Source organism: Pantherophis guttatus, chromosome 3 (genome assembly GCF_059756535.1).
Source record: "Pantherophis guttatus breed Tessera chromosome 3, ASM5975653v1, whole genome shotgun sequence".
Lineage (NCBI taxonomy): Eukaryota > Metazoa > Chordata > Lepidosauria > Squamata > Colubridae > Pantherophis > Pantherophis guttatus.
Window position 1 is genome coordinate 171,747,362 of NC_142065.1, and position 27,076 is coordinate 171,774,437.

General features: G+C 34.3%; 1 protein-coding gene across 18 annotated transcripts in view; it reads left to right on the forward strand.

Annotated features, from left to right (window-relative positions):
* DTNA (dystrobrevin alpha) overlaps window positions 1-27,076 on the forward strand; it is a 129,285-nt gene that overhangs the window by 70,874 nt on the left and 31,335 nt on the right. For 9 of the 18 annotated variants that reach the window (XM_034429716.3, XM_034429713.3, XM_034429718.3 and 6 more), the window contains exons 4-10: window positions 998-1,211; window positions 5,026-5,111; window positions 7,323-7,477; window positions 8,537-8,642; window positions 10,295-10,461; window positions 12,155-12,279; window positions 15,432-15,512. In XM_034429716.3, the coding sequence (XP_034285607.1) occupies window positions 998-1,211; window positions 5,026-5,111; window positions 7,323-7,477; window positions 8,537-8,642; window positions 10,295-10,461; window positions 12,155-12,279; window positions 15,432-15,512 (934 nt within the window). Of the gene's footprint in view, window positions 1-997; window positions 1,212-5,025; window positions 5,112-7,322; window positions 7,478-8,536; window positions 8,643-10,294; window positions 10,769-12,154; window positions 12,280-15,431; window positions 15,513-19,986; window positions 20,077-26,641; window positions 26,720-27,076 lie in introns of those variants that run through there. The other 9 variants (XM_034429715.3, XM_087890537.1, XM_087890538.1 and 6 more) reach the window with 4 other exon arrangements.

Below are 27,076 nucleotides of genomic sequence, written 5' to 3' on the forward strand. Positions count from 1 at the left end.
AACTGAAAAATACTGTCTCCTTGTCTCCATCTGCCACAGTTCCTTTCTGTGGTAATAGGAGATTTCGTCAGCAAGGCTTCAATTCTTGGTGATGAGAAGACAATTAGATTGTTTTAGGTCCTCCTGAATTTTCATTGCTTTCACATTTTAAATAAATACTTAATGGCTTCAATAAATAGGGTGGAATCATCTGAAGGTTTCTAGTGGCTGATATAGTAATCTGCTTATTTAACTCTCATATGGAAAAATTTCACATATGATGGTAGGTCACAATATGATGTCCTGGAAGCAAAAAAAATAATAGGACGAGCCAAGATAAAACTGAAATTTCACTTCATTTACATTTAATTAAAAGTAAAAATAATATAATTGCTTCCTAATCATAAATTTAAAAGAGCTCTACTATGTACAGTTACTACTTCAGGCTAATGTTTATAAAGCTGGTATTTATGTTACACTGAATCTGAATATCTCTCACTGGGATATGTCTAAGAACTGAGTTAAACATTATACAGATAATAAACAATGCAAAAAACATCTTGAACTAAGGGTACCTACAAGGGAAATCAGAAAATCCCAAAAAAGGATATGGCAATCAATCCATCATAAAAAAGTCAGCCCAAGAGAACTTCATTAGATCAGAAGAATTTAGGCAGAAGGAATAGCCAAAAGATAGTCAGGAGCAAAAGAATCTGCATAATCTGAGTTTCCAACCACAGAGGAATGAGACAGAAGTACAAGAACCAAAGGACTCCCATCTCAGTGTAGTTCAAAATCACTATATAACTCAGATTTCTGAAGTTTACATATTATATCAAAATAAATCTTATAGTTCTTGAGCTATCAATTAAATTTTTGGATGAAGGAGCTATGTAAAGACTAGCATTTCTTATGGTTTTCTGTGAATACATGAATATTATTTAAAAATTCTATATCATGATTTTTTTCGTCCAATACTTAAACAATACTTAACTATTGTTTTTGAATTTATACATAGTGCATCTAGTGGACATTTGGAATGTTATAGAAGCATTGCGGGAAAACTCTTTGAACAACTTGGACCCAACTATAGAGCTGAATGTGGCTCGACTTGAAGCTGTGCTGTCTACTATTTTTTACCAACTCAACAAACGTATGCCAACAACCCACCAGATTAACGTCGAGCAATCCATCAGTTTACTGCTCAACTTTTTGCTGGCAGCTTTTGATCCGTAAGTTCCTTTAATAATAATAATAATGAATACTTGTTTTTTGCTTTGTTATAGGAAAGCATTAACTCTTGAGCAAAGTACTGATTTCAAAAAAAAAAAGATGAATTTATACAGAACTGGAAATTATACATTCCTATCTTACTGTCAATCTCATTTTCTTCAAAGAATTGGCAAATACACATTCAGGAGTCAGTTGGAAAGACTTCTGCCTGGCAGTGAATTGACAAAGAAAATAATGGACTGGGAAATTATTTATCAAGTCCATTATTTATCAAATCCTGATTTCAAAATGCCTCCCCCCTCTCTCTCTCACATACACACTATAATAGTTTTACTACAAGACTCATGGGAATATATATATATAATGTTTATTTTGACCTGAAACTGATACATCAGAATAGGAAACTTCCATTTTCTTTGGATAACATCATATAAACATCTGCAGAAATAATTATTTTGTGGTGATAACATGAACTAGTGGCTTATTATTTGAATCGAATGCTTTTTGCTGCATGCCTTTGCAACAGTTACCTTTGCAACTGTGAATAATTTTACTTTCTTCCCAGCTGGTAAGTGAATTGTGCAAAAATAAATGAAAAAAAGCAATGGAATCCATGCTATTTACTACTTCCTTACAATGCAAAGTTCCAGTTTTTAAAAAATGTTAATGGCATTTCCTTAATATCATCCCATAGATGAATGGTATGAGTGAATATGCAAATTATGGTAATTGAACATAGGATCCATCGGTATGCTGCTGTCATTCTTAAAAGCATCTGAATAGCCTGGAATTACAAACTGGACTGACTGGCATCTGTTCTGTTCTGTGCGAGTTGCAAATTATCTATCACTGTATTACTGCTTTAACTGCATTTTATTTTGAAAATGTACTGGTTGGAAATTAACACAATTAAAGAACATTCTGATGAGTTTATTTATCTTCCCATTTGCCTATCACCCTCTTGTGTCCTCTCCAATGTGCATTTGATGGACCTTTCGTTTGGTACTGTGTACTTTCCTGAGCCAGATCAACTAGTACAGCTTAGTCACCATGGAAACAGCTGAGTTGGTGGGAAAGCAACTGTTCCACATGAAAAAGCAGCAGAGGCGCTGTATGTTTGCATCCAAACATCTCCCTTCCCCTCCCCAAGGAGAAATTGTCAGTAGGCTGCAGAAATATGGCCTTCAGGATTTTTGAAAGGCTGTACAGTAAGGGGGCAAGGTCTTTTTAATGTATTCAGACCCTGAATTTTTGATTCTAACAAGAACAGGAAGGCAATTAATTGCAAATGCTTGGACACGTACTTTGTTGCTCACTGCCAAGTCACTCTCACAAAATCATAGCTGTGAAAATGAGATTATTATGATATACATTTTTCTATTGTTCAATAAACCAAGAAAGATGTGAAACAGTGATTTTTTTTAAATAAAGAAGAATATTGATGTTAAGTATGTAGAATATGCTCAGTAAATGCTACATAGGTTTTTCTTAGCTGAGTAACTGAACTAGAATATAAGAGTGTTTCCAGTTTGCTCAGGAATAGCAGCTCATTTAATTGTGCAAATTGCAGTTCTGAAGTGTCCAGACAGAAGACTTGGAATTTGTAACAGCTTTCATTAAGGAATTAGAGATAAGGCAAAGAAGCAAATCAATTGTAACAATGCTGTCCTAACATTTTTTTTCATCTAACAATGTTTATAGCAGCATATGGGCCAAGCATACATGAGCATATCTACATCTATACACACATAAACACTTTCACGCTGAAAGCAGACAGTCGCCAATTAAATAGATTTGAGGGGAGAGCCTTTGAATCACTGCACAACTCATCCTTTCCTGATACCAAATTATATTTAATCTCAAGTAAGTGTTGTAAAATAAAATATTTCATCCCTGGAAATCAAAGTTCTAGAGGATTATAGAGGATTTACACATTTTCTTAATTCATCCCTCCCCAAAACACTTATGCTTCTCTTTAGTATCTGATCTCTGCCATAAAACAATGATCAATGCATGCTGGAATTGGAGATACTCATTGGAAAATTTATAGATGAATTTGCTGCTGAAGCAGAGTCCTTTCCTTATAAATCTTTTCCTTGTAAAACAAACGTCTCATCTCAAAAATATCCAAGTAAATTTACATGAAGAAAAGTGCTGTACATTAAGTAATTACCACCCTAGGCTGAAAAAGATAAGCAGTTCAGACCTGCTTAGGAGTTGGCTGTGAGATTCCAGGCTAGACAGGGGAGTTGGGGGGGGGGGGAAGCTCCTAGAAAAAGGCAGTGGCCAACCTGTCAGAGTTTCTTGCAATAATCAAATCCAGAAGCACACACAGATAACTGATTCAGCGTGATTCATTAACTTCTTTATATACATAATAACAGATGAAGTATTTACAATACCAATATAGATTCTTCTTCAACGTAGTAGCAGTTACAACACAAAGCAGGAGAAAACAGTTAGTTTCATTTCAGCAGAGCAGACAGCATGCACACACTGCTTAGTTTCAGTTTCAATTCTCTGCACAGACTCAGAAGCTGCAGACTAAGACACTCCCTGGCTCCAGTCCGTCTCAGCTCCCAATTGGCAGACTTAGTTGCTATGCCTATTCATTGGCTGATCTATTCCAGTTTATGAATATTCTTACTCTGACACAACCTGTTCTGTATATTGCCAAGAAACTACATGAATATGCCCATAGAGTCATCAGGGAAACAAATGATACTAAATGAAGTTATTATTTAGTTATTTCTTATATGTGAATTTTAAAAATATATCTGAAGTCTACAATGGGCAGTGCTTTGATTAGAACTAACCTAACTGCTATAAAGAAATGCATAGGTTTTGAGGGTCCCAAGAAGTTTTTATTAGAACAAGCAAGGATTACAACAAGAGAGAAAATGTCCCACAATTTAGCTAATGTTCTTGTCTCCAAGAATCTGATTGCTGAATTAAACCTTTGGAGGCTGCACAATACATTGAAGCACAAATCAACCAAACGGATCTGTGCAACGTACTGAGTCCTAAAAAATGTAATCAAAGGTAATACCGACAAAGCCTTTCATATTGTATAAAAGTGTCATGAGGTCTATACTTCATCCACCAAAGTGTGTTGCATAAAAGCACTTTTGACGTCTGTGGTTTAGATTCAAACTGAAGATGCCAATTTCCAGACTGAATTAATTAGTTAACTGTTTGTTGGTGTCATGCTATGCTATGCATAGAAAATTAGCAGTGGCGGATTTCTCAGTTCTGAAATCATAAAACCCAAGTTTAACTTGAAAATGGCTCTTACCTTCAGCAAAATACTTCATAGCAAATCATATATATTTTTAAAAAAAGAATCAAGGACAGAAGAGGAATTAAATCAGTGTTAATTTCTTAAACCCATAATTGAACTGAAATGTAATGATCTTTCAGCATATTTTGCAGTTTTGTAATTTGTACACCTTGATTACAGCATATACAGTATATTAAACAAAATGCATACATGAGCAAAAATATAAAAATCCATTCTATTATGGAAAAATGTTTGCATATGTATTAATTTTGCATAGACTGGAGAAATATTCACAAATTAATGCAAAAAATATAAAGGGGAAAACTGAAACTGGAAAAATGAGAAATGGAAAAAATCAAGAATTGACAGTCAAGAATCTCCATTTCTTTTTAAAAGGCAAATTGTTTCAAATGGGTTTATTCTCAATTGATTATGAATCATAGCCTCAGATTTGAAAAAAGAAACGCAAGCCTAAGATATCTATGCTGTTACTCAACAACTATGCAAAGATTATTTTATGTTTTCTTGTATAGAGAAGGACATGGAAAAATATCTGTGTTTGCTGTCAAAATGGCCTTGGCAACACTTTGTGGAGGAAAGATTATGGATAAATTAAGATGTAAGTCTCTCTATGAATTTTGATCAAGTAGTTTGTTAGGGAACCATATGTGTTTGGTTTTTAATGTAATAACAATCAAAATCAGCAAAAATATTCTTGAACAAATTTGTGTATAGACTTCATAGAAAATTCTCATCATTGCTAATGTCTGTGTCTTCTTTTTAGAATTCTTGAATTAAAAATAATCATGTTGCAATTGATCAAATTTGCCATTTATTTTTCTGACTAGTTTTTATAATGTTAAAAAAATGTGAAAATACTGTAAAATTTGCATCATAGGATCACTCCCCACACCCACCCCAGCGTTTGAGAAGTAAAAAAAAAAAAAAACTCAGTTACTCAGGTGACTCAGATGAGTAAAGATTCCCCAGCTTATGCAATATCTTATCACCAAACTAATACTTTTAATTTGATTAAAAGACAAAAAGTTGAGGACTCCATATTAATTACCTATAAAATATTTGTTAAATGTTTTATAGCAAGGGTCCCAACTCCCATTCCGCAGCCTGTTTGAAACCAGGCCGCACAAGCTTTAGGCAAGCATGCAAAGCTCTATTTGCACATGCGTGGGATTAGGCTGCACATGCAAAACCCTTCCCTTCCCCCTCACCACTGCCCTCTGCCACTCCATGGAGCTGGAAAGATTGGGGACCGCTGTTTTACAGGATTGATTTTTCTCTGAGTCCAAAAGCAAAAAGAAAAGCAATCAGCAACACCTTTGAAAAATAGGCCAATTTGGTTATTAGATTAATCAAGTTTGCTTAATTGGGTTGCAGTTCCAATTAAAATACTGGTTTTAAATAACACATTCACTACAACATTCAGAAACAGAATACACAAGTATAATTTAATGTCTGATGTAGAATCACCCTATATCAGTGATGGCTAACTTTTTTGTCCATGTGTGCCGAAAGCGCACACACGCACACGACAGCGCACGCATGTTCACACCCACAATACAATGTACGCACAACACCCCACTGTGCATGCACGTGCCACCATGCACAACCTCCCCCACCCCTACACACACCCTGTTTTGGGCCTAGTAGGCCTCCCTGAAGCCTCCTGGGACCAAAAAAGTCATCTATCTATTTAGTCATTAATTCTACATTTAAACAGTTCTTTATTTGCTGTGACCAGATGAAGAAACTCAGAATATATCCAGCAGATGTACTGAGTCAGTTTAAACATGCTTGGGATAAGCACATGATCATCGTCTGACAAACAAAAAACAAACTCAAAAGCAAATTGGATGGACCACTAGGTCTTTTTTTGCCATTAGTTTTCTATCTTTCTATGTTTATCAGTCTACAAACAGCTATCTTCTGGTTTACTGCTACCATTCTGGTAACTAAAGAATATTATCATTCAGCAAAGCAAGGAATACACAGGTTAAAATGAAAAATGCATTTAATAATAATACTTTCAGAAGACATTGAGACCAAAACTATAGTCATGTGCTGCTACATTATGCGAAACAAAAATAAAACTAAACAACTACTAAAATAACTGTCACCCCTTCCCCTCCAAAAAAGATTCTGACTTGAAGACATCTTCAAGCAGGATCTTAGGGAGAAAAGAGATAACAAGTGTTGAAAGTGGTATTCTGATTTAGTTATATTAGCCATTTCTTTATGAATATATTTCTATACTGCTTGTCATATGAATACATCTTGAATTATACAACAAAGTAATTAAACATTAGATATGAAGTGGAAAATGGATTTATAATCATTTTTATGTATATCTATTTAAAAGTATGCCCCCCCCCTCTTTTGGTAACATTTTTCATTCTATCACTTTTGGCGGAAAATAAACATTGGCTGCCTCCACCTTTTAGAAATAATAAAAGATATATATTTGTGGAACTTTACTATACCCAGAGCATAAACAATGATTTTTTGTTAATTATTATTTATAATAAACAATAATTTATTAATAATAAATAAATATATTATTTTAACTTTGAACCTGAAGACTATTTGCCCAGTACTTTTAATTGTTCCTAATAAACATAGTTCTATACTTGCACTGAGGTCACCTCTAGTAGTGATTTATAATTCTATGTGATTTACCACAGTATGGCAGTGTGGTGCTACATACTGAGGCTGTAAGTCACCACTGCATAGAATATGCTTGCAGTTCAGCTTAAAGAATTTAGATCTGTAATTCATAGCTTTTTGTTTCAAAGTTTCCATTTTTTCCCATCAGATATATTCTCAATGATTTCAGACACTAGTGGGATAATGGTGTATGGAAAATATGACATGTTTTTGCGAGAAGTTCTTAAACTGCCGACTGCAGTCTTTGAAGGTCCTTCTTTTGGTTATACAGAACAATCTGCAAAGTCTTGTTTTTCTCAACAGGTAAATAAATGTTATTCATCATTTCTTGCTTTTCATCATATTCATACTGGCATACATTGTCAAAATCCAATTATATTTTATTTAGTTTTAAATAGGATCTATCTTTTGCACTTGCAATCCAGAATAGTGCTGTAATAGAATTTCATATAGGTATGGCATGAAATATATGTAAATGCTCTCCCTATTTAAAAAAATATATCCTAAAATGGACCTGTGAGATACTGTGAATTTGATGAAAGCCGCAGAACAAGTTTGTTTATCTTCTCTCCTGCCGGAGAGAAAAACATATGTACATGAATAATTGGATAAGAAAAATGAGCTCCCTATCCATTAATCCTTTCCTCCTTTTTTCTTCTTGCCTTAAGCAAATCTCGAACTCTGTAGCCTTATTTGCAACCAAATTATTTGACATCTCATCTTGATACTATTCTCAGAAAAATATTGTTGGTGAAATGAAACTTCTGATATGATACCATATTCTGAAATGTGTAAGTATAATCTCCATAGAGATAGCCAATATTGTGGCCATCAGAGGAGATTCAAAACTACTCAGTAAAACTGTTTCTCTAACTCTTACATCTTAAAATACACATTTTATATACATATCTTCCCCTTTTCAGTCACCTCTGAGCCCACCAAATCTTCTCAATACAGAAGGCACATTCAGAAGGAAGCAGCAATTATTTTTGTGTCCTTTATAGTAGGCTGATGGAGCAGAATTCCACAAAAGGAACACAATCACTGACAGCTGTTGAAAAGAAAAAGAATGCTGCTATTATACACCATGAGGGAATTCATAGCAGAAGTTATTGAATTATATTTTTGATCAATTATGTGGTGTATAGTTGGGCTGTGAACCCACAACATATTTGAATTAGTGATGTCTTCTTAAAAGGGACTCCTGGATTTTAAGTTACCTTAAACAACATCATAAGTGAAGTTCTATAATTTAATTGCATGCTTTTCTCATCTACAAATGCAGTATATTTTTCTGCTGAGAAAACTAAACTTATTCCATTATTTGTTAATGTTTTTTTCTTGCTTTGTTTATGTTAACAGAAAAAAGTTACACTGAATGCTTTTTTGGATACTCTTATGTCTGATCCTCCCCCACAATGTCTTGTCTGGTTGCCACTTCTACACCGATTGGCAAATGTTGAGAATGGTATGTAGCTAAAACATGAGGAACAACTGAAATAGCAATGTAAATCATAATAATTCTGAACTACTGGCTATCCTTAACTCGTCCCATTCATGATGACTGGTAGAAGAAATTCAATTCCTTCCACAATATTAGGGAAAGAAAGTTGCTTACTTTTTGGAGCAAAATGTATATTTTTCTTACTTTAAAGCATCCTCCAGGCTGCTACATGCATACCTGTTGGATCTGTCCCTTTGTGTATTTCCTTTCAAAAAACAATTGTCTAACAATGTAACTTTGAAAGAGAAGAGGACAGAGAAATTACATAATTACAACAATGTAGGAGTTTTTTAAAGTAAGAAAAAAAACATACTAAACGAAACTTTGTCAGGTATTCTTCTCTCCCACCACTTTCTGTCTGCGTCCTTTTAAAAGAGTTGTTTAATCCTTGAAAAGAAAGAAGTAGACATGCTCTTTCCCAAGAGTATATGATTATAAAGGGGACAGATTTCAGCCTGTATTTACACTAAATACGTATTTCTAAAAACAAAACACAAATTTTATGATTAATTTAATTAGTTGCTGACATAACAGACCAATCAAGAGACCTACCAATACATATTCCCAACAAAAGCCAACCATTAAATAAATATTAAAATACCAGTGCAACAGTTTAAATGAAGAAGCAGAACATTTGAACTGTGAGGGGCCAGACCTATCTCTGAATGGAATGCATTACATAACTTAGGAGAAAGGTTTCTATGGCTGACAGTGATGGCATCTTAAGAGAGATGCAGATTTTAGTATACAGATTCACGACACGCCCTGCAAAAAGTTACATATTAAGTAATTAGGTTTTACATATTAAAACTAACATTTAAAATAACTAACATGAGTTATACCTGGAAAATAACAATAGGCAGATAGTGTCAGGGTATGATACAGTCCTCATACTGTGCTTTGTCTGGCAACCTACTTTTTGTGCTTTGTTTCAGTTCAAGTCTCCAGGTACACTTAAGCTTAGTTCCATGTACAGTAGAATATACTGAAAGTCCAGTCACTATGCAAACAAGATAAGAACATAGTTGAAACTACCTCTGAGTGCTTAATTGATGCCCTAGATATAATCATGGAAAGCCATTCCTTGGCACTATTCCATGTAGACTTCAAGCAACATTGAAAAGATCCCAATTGCTCTTTCAATGGGCAGGCACTCCCGTCTAGAAATACTGAATTCAAATCCCCATGACTGTTTTTCTACTAATTACAGTTCTATTGTCTTGTCTGAATTTAATTTATGATACCACCTAACTGAAAAAAAGGGTGGTTTGGAATGTGCTTAAATTCCTGTAGCATAGGCATTTCTCCTCTTATCTTTGTTAAATTGGCATGATACACCAAAAGCACTCATCTCCCAAATGGAATCATTATGCTTGCTTATACAAGCTGAACTTAGTATATTTCTTCCCCTAATGTTTTCTTTCATATTTTTGGTGTAGTTTCCTTCTTAGAACCAGATGATTCATTGAGAGAAAATTGTAATGATTTAGGAAATAAATTTGATTTTGAAAATTATAATCACAAGAGGATGTTTTTAAGACTTCTTAATAGCTTCAGTTTTAACAGTATGCTGATTAATTCTTTTATTTGGTTTGAATATATATCTCCCCCTGCAGTCTTCCACCCTGTTGAGTGTTCCTATTGCCATAGTGAGAGCATGATGGGATTTCGCTACCGATGCCAGCAGTGTCACAATTACCAGCTCTGTCAAGATTGCTTCTGGAGGGGACATGCCAGTGGTTCCCATAGCAACCAACACCAAATGAAAGAATACACATCATGGGTAAGGGAAGGTTCACAAATCACTGCAGACTGTTTGAACTTAGCAGTCAGAGATTTAGAAATGACTAGTTCATTTTCTTTAAGATCACATATAAGAAGCTTGACTTTGTTGCCAGTTTAACTAGAAGTTACTATAATGGAGATGCCCTATCTGGGTTCCTGGTTCAATCAGTATTGAAATGTCCAATGGGAAGAACTGAATGGTGTGGCTACTATCATCAGTGTGGATTTGAGCAGTCTAACAGGTTAAACTAGGTGGATGACAGAACAGCTGCAGGAGGATCTTGGATTATAAAACTATTTACACAGTAAGTTATTATTTTTTGTAGGACATAGTCAGTATGTTGGTTTTTCTATTTGTTGTTTGCTATATATAAGAGATTTTATATATACCTGCATATATATTTACACAAACATACACATGCATAAAGATACACCTACACTAATAATACATGCGTACCCAAATGATGGTGTGTAGATGGGATTCAGAAGTAAAAAGAATTATGAAAACTACTGATTTACTACAAAACTCCATTAGATATTGATGTAAATATATATGCTATAAACTCAGCTGTTGTTTAACTGCTGCTTAGCAGTTCACATATTTCATATACACTCTAGTCTAGTGCATGAACTCTATACTCAACTGAAACGTATTTATATGGACTTTCTCCATTTTTCACAAGTATCTGAAATTATATTTGTGATCCATTGTAGTGTTCATACAAGCCACAGCTAAATTGATCTAATTCATTAGATTCAAACCTATATGTAATAGACATTATGCCCATATTCCTGGCAGTTAATTCTGTTAGATCAATAAGATTTGCTTTTAGTTATTCAAGAACTGCAGAATAATTGGGTTGTAGATTAAACTCTATGACAGAGAAAGCATTATGAAAATGAAACCTCTTTGTCTCTCCAGTTCCTGAGATGATCACAGTTGTATTATTAGAAAGGATGCAATAGCCACACGAAAAATGCACCTGGACCTGTGCTACAGATACTAGATAAAAATTAAAGTTTGCAGTACAAAAAGTGTGGTATAAGAAGCTGTTGCTTCTCATTTTGTAATCATAAAGAAAAAGACTGAGATTCTCTGATTAGCAATACCAATTAGATTGGTCATTCATTGGGCAGTGAATGAAATATTTGATTCTGCTATGTTTATGAACTCTCACTTCTTAGACATTAATATCCGACTTTGCAAAGCAGAAATGTATCTGAATGATGACTGGGCCATCGAAAAGAAAAATATGTGGTTCATGTATCTCTGTTTTCTTCTTGATTGTTTTATCATTAATATGATTAGCTTCCAGATCTGATTTTTCATTAGCAGTTATTTAGAGATTTATGCTTTTGGAATAATGAAGTTTCATGGTTCATTTGGGATTCATTTGTGTCCTCTGCATTCTTTCACACAAGATGATAGGTGAATTGGGAAATATATCTATATTTATGCTAAATGCCCTCTGTGAAATAAGATCCTCTTTAAGGTCCATTGATAGATTTATAAGCATATGCTGCTGAGATCAATGAGAGCCTCAGAATAAATTGATTTAGGGAGTTGATGCATGATAGTAGTAACCAGCAGAATATGGTTTTGTTTTATCTTCTTATCCTTCTACTGCTGGCAGTAACAGTATTCAGCCCTTATCTATCCAAATCACCTTTATCTTTCTTGTTTCTCCTAGAAATCTCCTGCTAAGAAGTTAACTAATGCACTTAGCAAGTCTTTAAGCTGTGCTTCCAGCCGTGAACCCTTGCACCCAATGTTCCCTGATCAGCCTGAAAAACCTCTAAACTTGGCACATATAGTGTAAGTATTTGCATGCTCTTTGTTCTACCGTATATGCTGTTTGCCTTTGCTTAAGGTTAAATGGAAAGAAATCACCTAATAATTACGATTTACAGAATTGCATTAATGCTACAATAAGTATAATGATTCTGGAACTTACTGACCGATGTATAATTCACTTACTGACAAATGCAGCAGCTAATTTTTAAAAACTAAATGCTTGAAAATTACATTTAAAAAAAATCATTTGTGAATTGTCACTATAAATTTTAATTTAATTTAATAAAGTTTAATTTTAATGCAGCAAATTTACCATAAGTTATGAAGTAATTTAACTTACATACATACGTACGTACATACATACACATCCATATGCCACTTACAGGTAGTTATTGCCAATAGAAAATGCTGTTATGTGTTTTGACATGAAATAAACTTTGTAGTATGGAAGAGGATACCTTGATATTTTAAATTATTTATTCCTTTTTGTAAGTATGCCTTAATTTTTGAAATATCTTTTAATATCCATTGTGTATCAAATGTTCTGTTCTTTTTTCAAGGAGTATAATACATTGCACTATATAGAAAAATTACACTCAATTAGGTTGATCCAACAAATGCTGTAAAATAGTGTTATGATTTTTGTGTGAAATTAATCAGAGTCTCTACAAAACCTGGTATATATGAATTTCTAAAGATAGAAAAATGCAACCTTTTAGCTCCAGTTGTCCCATATGATGTTAGGGACAACAGCTTCTCTAATATTTATTATTATTGGTGTTAGTGGGGTTTTGTTTCTCAAAATATCTGAAAAGCAAATGTTTGCCTATTTCTGCACTAATATATGCACCGAGGGGCTGATCTACTAATATAATAGATTCTAGAGCATGAGTGTCAAATTCACGGTGTCACAGCGTCACATTGGGACTTTTTTCCCATTTGCTAAACTGGGCGTGGCCAGCACGTGATGCATCCGGTCCGTGACCGGGAGCTTGACAGCCCTGCTCTAGAGCAATATGTTTGTAAAGTTTTGCAACAAACACAATCAAAAATTTTATGGCACACCGCCTTATGATAATATCTTGCTCCTATCTATATTATATGAATGTTTTAGTGTTTTTACTGTTTTAAAAATGTTTTTAGTATTTTTAATTGTAATATATTTTTTGAATTATAAGTCACCCAATTCATTGGTTGAGATGGGCGGCTATAGTAATTTAATGACTAAATAAATAAATAAATACACATCACATAATCAATTTAGAAACAACAAAGCAGTTCCATGTATCTCTCTGAGGGTGGTGTTAACAGAACATGCTTTTGTAAAAGATATACGGTATATTTCACAAATCTGTGTGGGGAGCTGGGGAATCTTTTGGAATGGTTCTGGGAAAATATGGAAGACCACAGGAGGTGAAAAGTAAACTCCCATTAGAAGTTCCTAAGTGATAAATAAGGGACGTGGTGACTCAGTAGCTAAGACGCTGAATTTGTTGATCGAAAGGTTGGTAGTTCAGCAGTTCAAATCCCTAGTGCTGCGTAACGGGGTGAGCTCCCATTACTTGTCCCAGCTTCTGCCAACCTAACAATTCAAAAGCAGTTTACTTGTAAAAAATGCAAGTAAAAATAGGGACCATATTTGGTGTGCACCTCTGGCGTTTAGTCATGCCAGCCACATGACCACGGAGACATCTTCGGACAACACTGGCTCTTCGGCCTTGAAACTGATATGAGCACCGCCCCCTAGAGTCGGGGGCGACTAGCACATATATGCGAGAAGAACAGTGACCTTTACCTTTAAAGTGATAGAAATTAGTCTCATGGCAAAAATGTGCAGTTGTTCTCAGTTTTGAGCTATACATTTGAAATATTTACATTTCAAGAACAATTATGTTGTCCCTCAACATGGCAAATTAGTACAGTCCTTACAAATACTTGTTTCCAAGTTCAGAATATTAACAATAAATTACTCCACTATTTAAAAAGACAAGACTGCATTTAACTAATAAGGTTCTCTTACTTTTATTTTGCCTGCAAAAGAGACACCTGGTAAGTAATGCATTATGCCTTCAAGCATTTTAATGAGGAAGAAGCAAAATTATTTATTAGACGAGAACTAGCTGGGAAACTCATAAAAACTGTTGAACAGTCTGTCTTTCAAGGGTAATTTACATTTTCTAAAGAAGAGAAACTAAAGACCAGCCTGTCTCATAGCTCCTATTGCACATATTAATCAGTTATATGTAATACCTACAGTACGTATTTTTATTTTATTTTATTTTTGCAGTATGAATAAACTGCCTTAAAATATAAAAGAGATCAGATGGTTAATTCAAGTATATTTTGAAGCTTTTTTTTCTGATAGTCACAAATAAGGTATATTTCCAATTATTTGGAATTTATAGGCTCTTTCCTTATATTTAGAATTTATAACCTATTTCTGGTCTTCACCAACTTTGCTCAAATTATAGTAATGGATGTCTGCTATATGAAAGAAGTCAGAGATATATTGACTTCTACATGGCTAAGATTACAATATTATCAGGAATCACTGTCTGTGTAGTTTCCCTGCAGATAACTATTGGGTGGATGTCTTATGAACTGTGATGTAATTTGGAGGGAGTTGGCACTTAATGGAAATACTTATACCAGTGTTTCTCAACCTGGGCAGCTTGAAAATGTGTGGACTTCAACTTCCAGAATTCCCCAGTTCACATCTTCAATCTGTCAAAGTTGAAACACTGGCTTATAGGATAAGTACTTGTCTTTTTGAATGTCTGTTTAGGAGTCCAAAATAGACCTATTTGGCCATTCAAAAATGGACAAATTTTCTGTCCAATAACTTAATGTCTTTTGCAGAAACTAAGTACTTCTAATTTATCAAACACTTCTGTGAGCTTCTTTGGAAAACTACCAAAGAAGAGAGAGCAAAGCAAAGACAGAAAGCTGCAAAAAATTTCCATGGATGACTTGAAAAGAATGTATTTCTAACATTAAGCCTTGTATGTAAAAAATATAAAATTTAAACTTTTGCATTTTTAATGTAGAAGAAGAGTATAGTTGCAGGACATTCTGCAGTATTATTGACTGATCACATTCACTTATGTTTAATTTTTTTATTTCATGCCCTGTTTACAAACAAGACATTTTTTGACTTTCTATTTTCTTTCAAGGCCTCCTAGACCGGTCACCAGCATGAATGACACACTATTCTCCCACTCTGTTCCCTCAGGAAGCCCTTTCACAAACAGAAGGTGAGAGGTTTTTTTTTAATACCCTGCATATAATTAAAATCAGGATTTTTTAGATTTTAATTTCAAAGATTACTATGAAAAGATAGTATAAAGTAAGCATTGGACCCTTTTAATTGTTGTTGTTTAAAATAAGTTTGGTAATTTGCACTTCCAAGGCTGATGCAAATATTGAACTTCTTTTTTAAAACGGAAACTACTGTGGTGCAAACCCTGAAAAAGATACAGATTTTGTATAGAAAAATCCTCTATGGGGAGGGGGGAGAGGAGACGGGAATTCCACTAAAAATTCCAGTTTGACCAATGATGCACTCACCACTTTTAAATATTGGTTTGCATGCTGCATCTCTTGTTACCTCCCCAAAAAGTTAAATGAAGCTCCAGGGCTTCTGTATTTGCTTCAAAATATAGACAAAGAAAACAAAATAGTTCAGGCTTTTCATTCATCACTGAGGACAAGGAAGAATTCAGATTGCCTTGGAATGACACTGGCCAAATCTAAACAGGCTTTGGGTTAATAAATATCCACAATCAGAATTAACATATATAACACATCAGTGTTAGAATTACTAGTTCAAGTTAAGTGACAGCCAGATCCCATCAAAAAAAAAAATCCCAAACTCACATTCAATCTAGATGGCATCCAGTTATGTTCTGAGGAATAACTCAGTTTTGACATTTTTTTCTGAATGAAATCAAGGTGGGCAGATTTTAGTTCAACTTGGAGACTACTTCAAAGAGTTTCTGCCAAGAAAGAGGACCTCTACATCTTGGCCTCCCTCACTTTTTGAAGAGGAAAATAATAAGCAGCAGATGTTTTTTTTTTCCTCGAGGACAACCCTGCTGGGTGGAGGGATGAAGATTAGATAGTGTGATCCTGCAGATATCCAAATGCCAAGAGATATAGGCATTGTATGTTAAACAATGTACCTGGATAAAGGTGTATGCCTGGTTTAATATTAATTAAACTGATATTATATAAGATTAATAAAATATAAGATTAAAGGATTCAAATACTCCCTCCATCTCTGAAATGCCCACATTAGGAAGAAACCTCGTTTGTTAAACCAGTTTCCTATGACGTTCACATCAGAAAATTATGTTTTAAGAGCTTTTAACCAGCATTTCAAACAATGAATTGAAATTTTGATTTTTAGAAAAGACTGAAATTCCAGTTTCTGGATTTAAATTCACAGAGATGTAAAATAACAGAAAGCCTTCTTTGAACTTATATACACAAAGATGGAGAAGGATATAAAGAACTTAAATCTGTTTTCTTTTCACTGAAGTTATGTTTGCTGCACCTTAAATGATTTGTTTAGAAATATTTTTAAATAATTGTAATCTGGAATTAAAGATGACTAAGAAATTCAATGTTTATGACTTCCATTTTGAGTGGTCCTCAGCTGTATTTCTAACCCAATGGAATGTAGCAATTAGTAGAGTTTACGTTTTTCTGATCTATTAGACCCAGAGTGCTTAGCTCAAAATTATGTCAAATGTGTGTATCCTGAAAGAACATACTTTCAAATACATTTTAAAAACTCATCTAAATGTAATTATTTGTGTAGATTTCCTTTAATAAATAATGCATGAAATAGATTTATACAAATTAATGAATAAAATAATTTATGAGCAAACATATAACTCTAGTGATGTAAATCACAATAGGGGATCTACTTAAGTTTATCTAAGATTATTCATTTTTTTATTTCTTTTTTATTACTAGATTTATAAGGCTGCTCGATGACATGAATTTTTTGGTATAAAACAACAAAAACAAACCATTAAAAATACAGAATGCTAAAATACACACAATATATAAATAGGAATATAAAATGAAAACCATGAAATGATGACCTCAACCAAAAGGAGATTCCCACTCAACTGGCCCAAAAGCTGAGGAAATTAAATGTAGGAGGCAGGTTCATAACATGTAGGAATAACATATCTTTTGTCAGTTTAATGCTGCAATCAGGAGTTTTAATTCTTTTACCTACTCCTAGTTCACATTCATGCACTTAATGCCTCGATTGTTTTAATTAGGAAAAAGAGAAAATTATGCAGTGGGAATATCTTCTGTCTTAACCTATTGTTCTTAGAATATGCAGAGCAGTTTATTTTATCCAGCTCTGATCAGAGTATAACATTGCGAATCACTCTTAAGATTTTTTTCACTGTCATTGATTTAATATATAAACAGATGATTGCATAAAAATTGTTAATTAACTAAGCATACAATCTAGAGCAGGAGTGTCAAACTTGTGTCGTCACATGGTCATGTGACATATCATGATTTTTCCCCCTTTGCTAAAACGGGGTGAGCGTAGCTAGCATTTGACACATCCGGCCTGCGGGCCACGAGTTTGACACCCCTGAGCTAGTCTTTTATTTATAGGAAAGTACTTTGTTCACATTTGCTACCTCTGGAGAAGAAACTGAGTTCTATTCAAGGTTGAAAGATTGAGAGTTTTATTAATTCATATATTATAGGCACATTTGGCCTCTTTACCTGAACAGGAACAGACTTGCACAAACCGACAGTCAAGGACAAGGGCATTAAACAAAGGCAGTTCTGGGTTGAACATCGATAGCTAAATAAAGTCAACTAAGAACTATCATAAGAGCAAGTTCCCCAACACCAAACACATTCAGCAAGAATTTCTCCATTCCTTAATTTTTACTTTATAATGAGGTCTAGAAAATTCCATTTGTTGACACATGATTATTTACTTTTGTGATAACTTTTCCATATTAAAAAATTTCTTATAATCAATAAAAGTTGGAATATGAAACTGAGGTGATATTGCTTCACATTTTCTTGTTACTATTTTTAAATTTTTCCAGTTCAAATAGATTGAACTAATATATGTTGAATATATTGTTCAAAACTCATATAAACATAAAAAAGAAGAGAGGGACATATGAAGTCCAATAGTGCTGCTCTAAAGTTTAAAAACACAGCAAAAAACAAATATTTTCCCTGATATGCTCATAGCACTCCACTATGGGTAGTCCTTGATTTACAATCATTCATCCATTCAAAGTTACAATGGCACTGAAAGCAGTGGTTTATTATTATTTTTCACACTTATGATAGTTGTAGTATCCCCATGGTCAGAGGTGGGTTTCAGCAGATTCTGACCAGTTCTGGAGAACCGGTAGCGGAAATTTTGAGTAGTTCGGAGAACCGGTAGTAAAAATTCTGACTGGCCCCACCCCCATCTATTCTCTGCCTCCTAAGTCCCAGCTGATCGGGAGGAAATGGAGATTTTGCAGTAACCGTTCCCTGGAATGGGGTGGGAGTGGAGATTTTACAATATCCTTCCCCTGCCACACCCACCAAACCACGCCCACCAAGCCATGCCACGCCCACAGAACCAGTAGTAAAAAAAGTTTGAAACCCACCACTGGGTCACATGATCAAAATTTGACAGCTTTGCAATTGACATGTGTTTATGACAGTTGCAGTGCCCTGGGGTCATGTGATTATCTTTTGCAACATTCTGGCGAGCAAAGCCAGATTCACTTAACAACCATATTACTAACTAAACAAACTGCAGTGATTCACTTAACAGCTGTGGCAAGAAAGGTTATAAAATGGGGCAAAAATCAGTTAATAACTATCTTGATTAACAATGCAAAATTTGGCCTCAATTGTGATCGTAAGTCGAGGACTATGTGTATTCAGTTATTCCCTGTCCTTGGAGGTACAAGTTGAACTTAATATGGATAACCTCTTCTCCATCAACTTGCTGAACATTTTGAAAACAACTGAAGTTACAGCCCATCATTGTATTTTTTAAAAAATGAAAGCTATGATAGTTATATTGAAAGCACAAAAAAGAGCTATGTTTATTCCTTATCAGATTTTTTTCTTTCCTTATCCCCTTCTCCTGTATGAATTCTTAAGAATGATATAGATGTGTGTGCCATGTAGTTTAGTATTATAAGATGTATTTGTTATTTTGCCCAGAACCACATTGGTTGTATAACACTCCTTTGTGATTCCATCATAAACACAGTAAAAATACTGCATAAAGGCATGTAAAGAAATAATCATAGACAATGTGCTGTGTGTTTAATTTGCTTATTTGAGTTTCTGTGAAGAACATGCAAGCCACTCTTCCTTAATTATTGTGGCTTTACAAATCTCTTACAATGGCAAAATCCTTTTGTAAGTTGTATGAGTGTCAACTGATACCCTATGATATGATAAATTAATTGTTGGGATTTTTTTACACTTAAGAATATTTCCTCTCACTCAGTGATATAACTAGTAGTAACTTCTAATTATTTTTATTCCTAGGTCTTCTTAACTTGAATTACATGTTTATACTTTGTTATTTAAAGGCAGTAGTCTTTATTCAGTGGAACTGAATTGGATGCATTAAATCCCCATCATATACTGTATATCCCAATGTGTATTTCTGCATATACGTCCTGTTAATGAGGTTTCATTGTTTGACTCATTCAGGTTACTTGAGAGTATAAATATAGACAATCCGGTGGTTGATGAGCATGCTATTATAAACCTGTATGTAAATAAGCTACACAACAATTTACGGTCAGTATGAGAGCACTAAACTACTAATTGATGTAGTTCTGTAACCACACTAAAACCAATATGTTATACATTAGTCATTCCGTAAGAATACTAATCAAAGAAATAGGCTTTTTTAAAATAATAATAATAATAATAATAATAATAATAATAATATTTTTATAGTTTGAATTGGGTTTCAAATTAATTCCATGTTAATTTGAAATTTCCAATTTTGAACTTACTTACACATTGTACAAGATAAGCATTCAAATGCACAATGTAGTTACAATAAATTAGTATCTGATGCTAGGTATGGGTAATTTACATACTTCTTGTTATTATTATTGATAATGGCACAACATATTCAAAGGATTTGGATTTGCTGCATTCCAGGAAGCAGCTAAGTTTATTACTGCTCCATTCGCCTCTCTGTTGCATGGTGACATCCCTGCCTGAGCTACTGGATTTCATGGCTATCTTTAAATCTTCAAGAACCATAGTTGCTCCTGAGAGTATTGAGTCCATGGCCATCAAGGAAGCCATGGACCTGTCCCAAATTATTGACGGACTAATCCTTGACAGAGATCACAGAGATTCTAATTTTTATTTCAGGACAGTTGGAAATTGATCTGAAGACATCGCTTTCAATTCTGTAACATAGTCAGATAATCTTTTGATTGCTTTTTAGTGTTCCCCTTCCCCATATTGAGGTAGGGCCTATTCAATCAGTCCACCCAAAGCATCCAATGAACTCATTAAGGTTTCAAATAGTATTTGAGATTTTGCCCAAGGATCTGATGAATTGTCTATAGAAGTCATGGTAGATGACTGAAGCCTTAGATTAAATTGTTCCTATTAGGTTCTTTGGTACTCTGAAGAACTCCAGGAGCTGAAACTCCAGAAAAGTGTCTTCAGAAGAGACATTAGAACACTATTAGAGGAAAATGGAGAACAAATCCAACCAAGCATATGGAGTACCCCATATTAAGGATAACATTGTAGTAATAAGAGTGATGAAATATAGTTATTTCTGTTCCCTTGTCATATCTGCTGTTAACAGACCACTGTCCTTTTTGGTTATCCCACTTTTTGATAGGCAGGGATGAACCAAAAGACCATCTTTTGGGCCCCTGTGAGGAATACTCTAGGTATCCAGTGGATTAAATCACTCAGATTTGTTCAAATTGAACTTTAACCAGGCAGATACAAATGAGGTGATGGAAGCATGAACTGGCTCAATTAAGAGGAACAGGTTTGGTCCTGTGACTTCTAAGAAAATGATGAACTCTTAAGGCTTGTCAACCCAATTACCTATTTCTTGCCTTGCCTTGCCTCCCATGCTTTCTGAAGGCTGCTTCAGAGGGGATAAGTGGTTGAGTCCATTTGGTGGCATCTACATCCAAAAGATGGTGTGGCCGCATGTGCCAAGGAGTGTAGTGCTTCCCCTTGTTAAGATATTGCTAAATCCAACCTTCCTGGAAAATTTCACCCAATTTCCAACCACCTTGTATTATCTGGACTCTTCAGTTAGGTTTCAGGTTGGGACATAGAAACTGAAACAGAACTTGATGAGTTCTGGGAAGGCTGGAATGGTGATGCTATGCTATAAGCAACCTGGCCCTCCTATGTCAACTGGGGCTTTTGCTAACACCAGTCTGACTATCCTTATGAACCAGCTGAGGATATGGAAATGGGGGCCACAGTGTTATAGTGGTACTCCTCCTTTCTCTGTGAATGGTTACAGTGAGTGTTGATAGGAGAGGGGAGATTGTCTTCCAAAGTCCTAATTTTGTGGAGTGACTCAGGGCTCAATACTCTTGCCCTTCCTATTTAACGTCTACCTGTGGTCATCAGTTGGGGGTCAGGTATCATCAGTATACAGATAGTACCCAGTTATAAGCTCAACCACTAGCAAACCAAGCAATGCTGTCCAAACTTCTCCAAGTGCATGGGAAGCTGTTGAGATATGGATGAGGATGAAAAGGGTTGTGCTCAACCCTAACAAGTCTGGGTATTTGGTCTTCCTGGTTCTAAGGATATTTTTTAGCTCCTACTATGTGAATTTCACTGGTTGCCAAGTGTCATACTCACCTCCCTTACCAGTCTTCAATGTATCTCAAAAAACTTTACTATGTCTTTAGGCCTGGGGTTATGCAGGTTGGGCAAGTCCTCTTTTAGTAATGGATGTAGTGATTGTATGTTGTGCCTCTTGGTAGTTTCCCTCGGTATACCTGTGGGGTTTTTTTATGCTTGGTTTTATATTGTTTTATATTTTATTGTGTTTTTAGTTTGAAAAGGTTTCTAGAGTTGTCTGGGTGTCCTAGAAATGTGGTAAATAAATATATTTTCCCTTCAATTATCCAGTATGATTAATCCTATAATGATGTCTTTCATTTTACTTCCAATAGTTATTTTCTCAGAGGAATTCCCAAGGTACAGGTCTTATTCACGCATGCAGCAATTATGCTTAAATATCCTCAATGTCCTACTTTTGAGATTCTTAGAAATAGCTGGCCGGGCATTTTTGCATGATGGAAGTTTGAATATACTATACTGACCTGTTGATCTTATGCTTACCCATACAATAATAGTTCTTCTAAAATCTATTCATTTTTCAAAGAATCATATAATACTCTATATGTAAAGTGTAGTGACTTGAATCAGATTTGATAGATGTTTCATAAAATTAAGATCATAATTCTATATATTTTTAACAGGGAATTTGTCCATTAACTCTATAAATTTAGTTCCAAATAAACTGGTACAGGACTGCAGTATAAGTAAATCAGTATGCATTTTCATCATGAATATCATTTTTAAAACATATACGGTTATGAAGGAATGTTAGATAGATAGATAGATAGATAGATAGATAGATAGATAGATAGATTCATTTTGTTGAACCTTTCTCCATTCTCATGCATATATCCAACTGTATTATTTCATATTGCCTCAAATTGTTCTAGACATATTCCTACATAGTATACACCCCAGGCTCACCCAGAAAAAAGAAATCAAGTGAAGAACAGCCTACTTTCAAGTCTGATAAAACATTATAGACAGAATCCAAAATACAACATAACTCGTTCTGTCTATGTTTTGTATGTGTATAAATATATATAAAATAACAGTATTCAGAAGCAGTAAAGTGGAACTTGCTGTTAAGCGACAAAGCAAAGAGTCTGCACTTAAAAATAAATGAGGACACAATGAATGCATTTAATCAATTTCCAGTAGATACTGATAACCTGAATAATACTTAATGAATTAAGCCAATTCAGCCTCCATTACATCTGAAGGTTATGAAGTAAAGGAGGAATAGCCAGTCTTCAGGCTTACTCCTTGAATTATCTTTTTGCAGCTCTTAGATCCTCTTTGCACATTATTGCTAAAACCTAATGGCATACTTTCCTGTCCTTTAAAGCGGGAAATTGTTGAAAAAGATGGTATAAGCTCCCAAACAGACACATGAAAATTAAAAACCAAATACCTTCCCGCAATTTCGCTTGAACCCAATCTCACAACCACTCAACCAGGGGTGAAATCTAGCAGGTTCTGTCAGGTTCTGGAGAACCGGTAGCAGAAATTTTGAGTAGTTCTGAGAACTGGTAGCTGAAATTTTGAATAGTTCAGAGAACCGGCAAATGCCACCTCTGGCTGGCCCCAGAGTGGGGTGGGAATGGAGATTTTGCAGTATCCTTCCCTGGAATGGGGAGGGAATGGAGATTTTGCAGTATCCTTCCCTTGCCACACCCACCAAGCCACGTCACGTCCACCACAGAACTGGTAGTAAAAAATTTGGATTTCACCACTGCATCCAACTGTAATTTAGCTTTTGGCTGATGCCTGAGAAAAGAGAAATTTGATCTGATCCCATTTCAGTTAAATATCTTCTGCAATATTTCACTGTATTTTGAGTCCTAAATTATGTTTTAAAAATCAGCTTTATTTGTATGATACAAGGCCTTTAACTAGTGCAGTGCTAGGTTAGTCTACATTGCTCCCTTATTAAAACTGATAATGCCTTGTTTCATCAAGATTTAAATAAAACTCTGGGACAGTATGTTTCTTACTATAGTATTTGAAAATAAACATTTTTACTACAATGATAGGACAAGTGTTTGAAATGAAATCAGATAAATGGCATGCTGAAACTTATAGAATAGATAGTTATTTTTCCCTTCATGAAAGTTAAATTCTTTTTTATTTTGTATTATTTTAATTCCTGTTCTTTCTATATATTTTGTTACTATGCATGTCTCTTCCATTGCTTAGTAGGAAATTAATTTCAATATGTAACTGTTGATCATTGCAATGTGATATTCCCAGATGATATATCTATATTATATCTACAGTATATCTATATCTACAGTATCTCTCTCTCTCTCTCTCTCTCTCTTCTCTCTCTACGTATACGTATACGTATACGTATACGTATACGTATACATATACATATACATATACATATACATATACATATACATATACATCAGGGGTGGGTTCTACTTACCTTTACTACTGGTTCACAGCGGGAGCGCGCACTTCTGCACATGTGCAGAAGCTTCTGGCAGGTGGCAGGTGGGCGGAGCCTCCCACCAGTTTTACTACCAGTTCTACAGAACTGGACAGAACCGGGAACAACCCACCACTGATATATATATACATATACATACATATACAATTTGAAATCTTATCGAAAAACAATTAAATTTATTATTTACAGTTAGATTCCTAAATGCTGCTGAATTCTACTTTATGTTAGTAGTAAGATGCTGGATTGGACTAGGCAGATGTCAGAATACCTTAGCATTCCAGTATATGGCTTGTTGCCAATACTATAACTCAGGATTGAATGCAACATATGAAAGAGATGAAATCTACCATGTTGAGGAAATGTATGGAACCTGTGATATTCATCAAGAGTATAGAAAACTGCAGATTCTGTGTCAAATTCCAAAAGGCTTGAGAGTTTAAAATATTTTTTGCTAAATTTCTAAAGAAGGATTGAATAACTCCAATCATGTCTTCAGTTTGATCATCTTAATTCACTTGCAGATTTTGGCTGTATTGGAAACCTGATAGATTCATACCAGAAAGAATTAGCCCTTAAACACTAGCATTTAATTTTGAATTAATATTTTGATATTTTAGAAATCAGAGAGAACTTACATCTCATTTTATTCTCTGTTCCTAGTTATATTTATCATGGCACATTTACCACAGATGGAGATATTAATGTTCCTATGAAGTGATGCTCTTTTGAGCGATAATTGCCCTTTGGATACATCGTAATTTCCCTTTACATATAAAGAAATATTCCTAGCATAAATGAAAAAGAGATGTACTACTTTTGTCCCCTGCACAAATAGAACTTCTGTTCATACTGAAACCTGCTTCATAGGACTTGAAATTATCTTTTTCTCCTGAATTAGATGTCAGTGATATAATGATGTGGACTTATGAAAACTTAAGTCCACATCATATTAATGTACTAGCTGCAGATTGAGTTGGATTAAATAAATATAAAGTTTGTTTGGGACTAACTGCATTGTGCATTAGGTAAAGTTTTTTCCCTTCATTATATCATCTTCTGGTATTATGTTTTAAACAGAGGAATCCACTATTTTGAATAACATACAGCCATATATGTAGCTGTCATGAAAAGTCTGCTTTAGGGAATGGCAAACAGGAATGGAGTAAAATGAAACAGGGACAAGATTTTATAATATATTTCATTTTAAATCTGTTTTTAAAATTCTTTCAAATTACGGTATATTTTTTGCTCAGAACTGCATTAAAAAATGAAATTTTGGTTTTTAAAATACATATTTTAACCTGAGCCTTAAAATGCAGTATTGAACTATCGATGCAGAGATACCTAAGTAAATATACTTTTCTAATTTTAAATTAAAATCTTCACTAAGTGCTTCTTCAGTTTCATGTAGATTTTCTTGAATGTGGCAAGGTTATTTTTCTGTGGTAACAAAAAGGACTGTGTTTTTATTGCATTCTCATACTTCCTGCAGAAACCCTATGTTGGAAAATGATTTTTAAAGTGTTAGTATTTTTCATTTTTGTTTCATACAATGTCTAGTTTGCAACTCTTAAATAATTTTTAGAATCTATTTTTATTTAAGTACGTTATTATCAAAGTACGTTTAGTTTTTATTTAAGTACATTATTATTCCAAAGTTGTTACCCTGTTTCCCCCAAAATAAGATATCCCCTGATAAAAAGCCCAATCGGTCTTTTGAGCGCATGGCAATAAGGCCAAGCGCTTATTTCAGGGTTCAAAAAAATATAAGACAGGGAAACACGGTATCATTTAGCGGGCAGTGCATTTATAGTTGTGAAAAATATTCTGTAGCAAAAGTGTTGTAAGTTGTTTTACACTTATGCAATATTTTGTTTTTATCATTATACTTTTAGACTGCAATCCTGTGATGAGGTACTTATATTGTACTGGGAGAAGCATTCTTTGTTTTGAGTAGCCATACATAATTTTTATTATTAATTACTTAGGTTTCAGTTAGTGAACAAGTTTCAGTAATAGTTAGCTGTCAATATGTATTGTCTTATTAACTAGCTCTCCTTACAAGGATAATGAAGTAGAGCAGGACAAATTGCTGGCTAGGGCTGTTGCAGGTTTTTTGAAAGGCAAAGGGTAAGTTTCAAAAAGCATTAGTAGTTTATACTAACACAACTAAAGCAAATGCCGTTTCCTTTCAATATATTATGTATTTTACTAAGAGTATAACCATAGATAGTTTTAATTACTACGCCAGAGGAATTAAGTGTGTTCACATACACACATTATACAATTTTAATGATTTTCTAATATAATCTCTTAAAATATAATTCTACACTTTGCTCTGTATCTATCCAGATTTCATATTATGTGCTTATCTTAAATAGCTAATCTGTCTTTGCAATTCAATAATGTAATATACCGTTCCTAGGACTCTGTCATTTTAACAGGCATTTGAACAAATCATATATTTGTTCCTTCCTAAAAAAATAT